Below are 3,542 nucleotides of genomic sequence, written 5' to 3' on the forward strand. Positions count from 1 at the left end.
AGCACGGAAGGACACCTCTCTCTGGGACATGTCTGTCTGTCTGGGTGTCCCCTTTAACTCCTTCTCTCTTTTCTACCTCCCTGTATGGCCCCTGTGTCTGTCCTCTGTTATGACACCTGGTCTGTACTTGTGTCTCCTGTTTCTCTGTCTCTGTTGGTACAGACCTCACCAAGTAAGTCTCTCTCCATAAGAATCCCACACTCATCTTCCTTATGACCACCTGGGCTTCCAAGTCCTGGATCATTCACTCTGTGTCCCAGTGACAATGAGAAGAACGTCCGGACACTCTCACCTGTGATCACGATGTCCAGGGGATCACTGGGAGCTGACAACACATAGGGGGAGTGAGTGACAGAACCGTAGCATCTGTAGGTCTCTGCAAGGGCAGACTTCATGGAATTGATGGAATAGTTGGCCTGGGAACCCCCACCATGGAGCTCTCCAACAAGGTGCAAGGGCTCCTCAAAGATCTCCTCACTGTGCAGAAAGAAGTGCCCAAACACGATATCTGACGAACACTGTAGGATGACCGTCTCTCCTGATTTCACCAGGGGACCTGGGAGGGCCAGGAGGGACGGTTTTTTGTGGACTCCTAGAAAGAGAGGTTGTGAGTTTAGAAGGCGTCTCCCTTTGTCATCATATCCATGGCACCTGGAATGAGTGAGAGTTCCCCTCCCGGCTCTCTGTCTCTCTCCTCCCTCTCTGTGTCTCCCTGTCTTTTATCCCCTGGTACAGGTCCCTCCATCTCTCTCCCTCCCTCTTCTGTGTCCGTCTGTCTCTTGTAGCCTCAGACGCCCTTCCCACTGGGCTCAGCCTCATCTCTTAGGCTGTTGTAGCTGTTTCCCACTAATCTCTGTCCTCCTGTCTATGTGGGGGTGGAAGAGGAACCACGGCAGGCTGCATGTCCAGGCTCTTAGCAGCCTGGTTCAGTCTCTTTTGGGCAAACTGGAATCCCTGGCAGGAAGTATGAACTGATCAGTAAAGCAGGCACCAGTGTCCACACCGCCTGTTCCTGGTGGGGATTGGGAGCCTCTCCTGCCTTGCCTGTGCCTTCTCCATGGCCTCAGCTTCCAGAGGGTGGCTCCTGGTGTTGGTTCGAAGAGCATCGACCCCTCCCTATGTGGATGGAGCCTGGTGGTGGCATCAGCGTCCCGCCCTTCCTGATCTCGGGATTGCCAACCTTCTCCTTGTTTGGTTTCTTTAATTAATTAATTAATTGATTTTTGAGACAGAGTGTCACTTTTTCACCCGGGCTGGAGTGTAGTGGTGTGGTCTTGGCTCACTGCAACTTCTGCCTCCCAGATTCAAGCGACTGAATCCAGTCATTGGTTTACTCGCGCCCACCACCACGCCCGGCTATCGTTGTTTGGTTTCCTAACTCGTCCTTGACCTGGTTCCTGTGTTGGTTTCCTGTTGCTGCTGCAGAAAATTATCACAAACATGGCAGCAGGAGGGAACACACTGACCCCTTCCACTTCTGGAGACAGAAATTGGATCCAGTTCTCCATGGGCTAAAATCAAGGTGTCTACAGGGCTGCGTTCCCTCTGGAGACTCAGCAGAGCAGTTCTCTTGACTTCTCCAGCCCGTAGAGGCCACCTGCCATTGTGGCTTCCTCCACCTTCAAAGCCCACAGTGGCTGATGGATTCTCCCAGGACGCTGCTCTAATCCCCACTCTCCTCCTCCTCTCGTTTGGTGCCTTGTGATTACCCTGAGCCCAGTGGGACAGTCCAGGCCATCTCCCCATCTCCAGGTCAACGCATCAACAACCTGAGCTCCGTCTTCCCCTTCAGTCCCCTGCCCTATAGCATAAAGAGTCACAGGCTCCAGGGATTAGAATGTAGCCATATTGGGGACAGTTATTCTTCCCATCACAGCACCCGTTTCCCTGTATTCAATCCCCCTTTACCCCAAAGACAGTCAGGTCCTGGGTGATGGGACCCTGGTGGACACCCCCAGCAGAAGCTCTGGGATTCAGGAGGTGGGACAAGGAGAAGCCCAGACAGGAGCCCTCTGACCTGTGACCATGATCGCCAGGGGTGCACTGAGTGCCGACCACTCAGTGGGGGAGTGCGGGTATGAACCCCGACATCTGTAGGTCCCTGCGTGTGCCGGGGTCACAGGGCCCATGAGAAAGCTCTCCTGGAATATTCTGCTGTGGAAGATGGGAACGTGGCTTCTGTCGTCTTTGTACAGAGTGAAGTTGGTAAAGTTGTAAAGTCCACCACGATAGTAACACCGAAGAGTCACGTTTCCTCCCTGAGGCACCACAGCGCTGGGCCGGGCAGATAGGAAGATCTTGTCCTGACCACCTTGGGGAGAAGGAGGCGCTGCCTTAGAGAGGAGGATGTGGAGCCGCCCCTCCCTCCCTGTGCTCAGAAGATTCTTCCCCTTTCCATGTTTCTTTTTTTTTTTTTGAGGCGGAGTCTTGCTCTGTCACCCGGACTGGAGTGCAGTGGCCCTATCTCAGCTCACTGCAAGCTCCGCCTCCCGGGTTTACGCCATTCTCCTGCCTCAGCCTCCCGAGTAGCTGAGACTACAGGCGGCCGCCACCTCGCCCAGCTAGTTTTTGTATTTTTAGTAGAGACGGGGTTTCACTGTGTTAGCCAGGATGGTCTCGATCTCCTGACCTCGTGATCCGCCCGTCTCGGCCTCCCAAAGTGCTGGGATTACAGGCTTGAGCCACCGCGCCCGGCCTCCCTTTCCACATTTCTAAGGCTCCTACCACACCTGGGTGCCCAGGGCTACAGGAAGAACCCATCCCACATATACATGGCGTCTCCCTACAACAAAAGTGTCAGCTGAGAACTTTGAACAAGTGCTGAATAAGGGACTCTTACTAGATTTTAACACTTCAAGATGACTCATATAAAACAACACAAAATAGACACGTCATGGAGGGCATGTCCTCTGTGAATGGAATATCAGCCAGTGCATGCACTGAGCCCCCATCAGAAGATTTGGAATGTCAGGGTCATGGCTGTGGTTTCCCCACCTCTTCTGGTAGAATGACAGCAGCCACACTGCAGCCCTGACCGTCATGGAAACACTGGAGGGTGTGAGTTACACCTTTGTCCTCGGAGGACCTGCTGTTCCTAGCACTGCTTCCCTCCCTTCCTCAGTCGCTGACACCACTTCCTCCCTGCACACCTCAGCTTGGAGCACCCCAAGCTCACCCTGGTCTTCACAGAGCTTGACTCAGCCAAGGGTAAGAAAGGCCAGAGAGGACGAGGTCAGAAGTGTGAGCCGAGCACCCCAGGGTCCCCCCTTCTTAGTTTATGAGAGACTGTCCGACAGGACTCCCTCTTGTTTCAGGAAAGTCCTCTTAGGTGGGGAGATGACACCCTAAGGTTTAGGGAAGGACTCACCCTTTTGTGCACAGGCTCTCTGGACCAAGAAGAACCCTGGAAAGAAAGATCATGATGAACCATCCATCTACAGGCAAACCTGGGCCTCCCCTGCTGCCCCCACGGGGCGGTGTGTCTGGGCAGCCAGGCCCTTGCTGGGCTGAAGGTAAACTCACCCTGGCTGCCTACCTGCCCC

At 54.2% G+C, this 3,542-nt stretch overlaps 1 protein-coding gene across 1 annotated transcript; it reads right to left on the reverse strand.

The window, feature by feature from the left end:
• Nucleotides 1–48: 48 nt before the first annotated feature.
• LOC113223440 (killer cell immunoglobulin-like receptor 3DL2) lies at nucleotides 49–3,410 on the reverse strand (the record flags this gene model as incomplete). The annotated part of the gene is made up of 3 exons (XM_026452909.1): nucleotides 49–592; nucleotides 2,018–2,311; nucleotides 3,368–3,410. Coding segments are annotated over 3 exons (822 nt in total), but the record flags the coding sequence as incomplete, so codon positions are not given.
• Between the last annotated feature and the right edge of the window lie 132 nt (nucleotides 3,411–3,542).

Source organism: Piliocolobus tephrosceles, unplaced genomic scaffold, assembly GCF_002776525.5.
Source record: "Piliocolobus tephrosceles isolate RC106 unplaced genomic scaffold, ASM277652v3 unscaffolded_41361, whole genome shotgun sequence".
NCBI classification, from domain to species: domain Eukaryota; kingdom Metazoa; phylum Chordata; class Mammalia; order Primates; family Cercopithecidae; genus Piliocolobus; species Piliocolobus tephrosceles.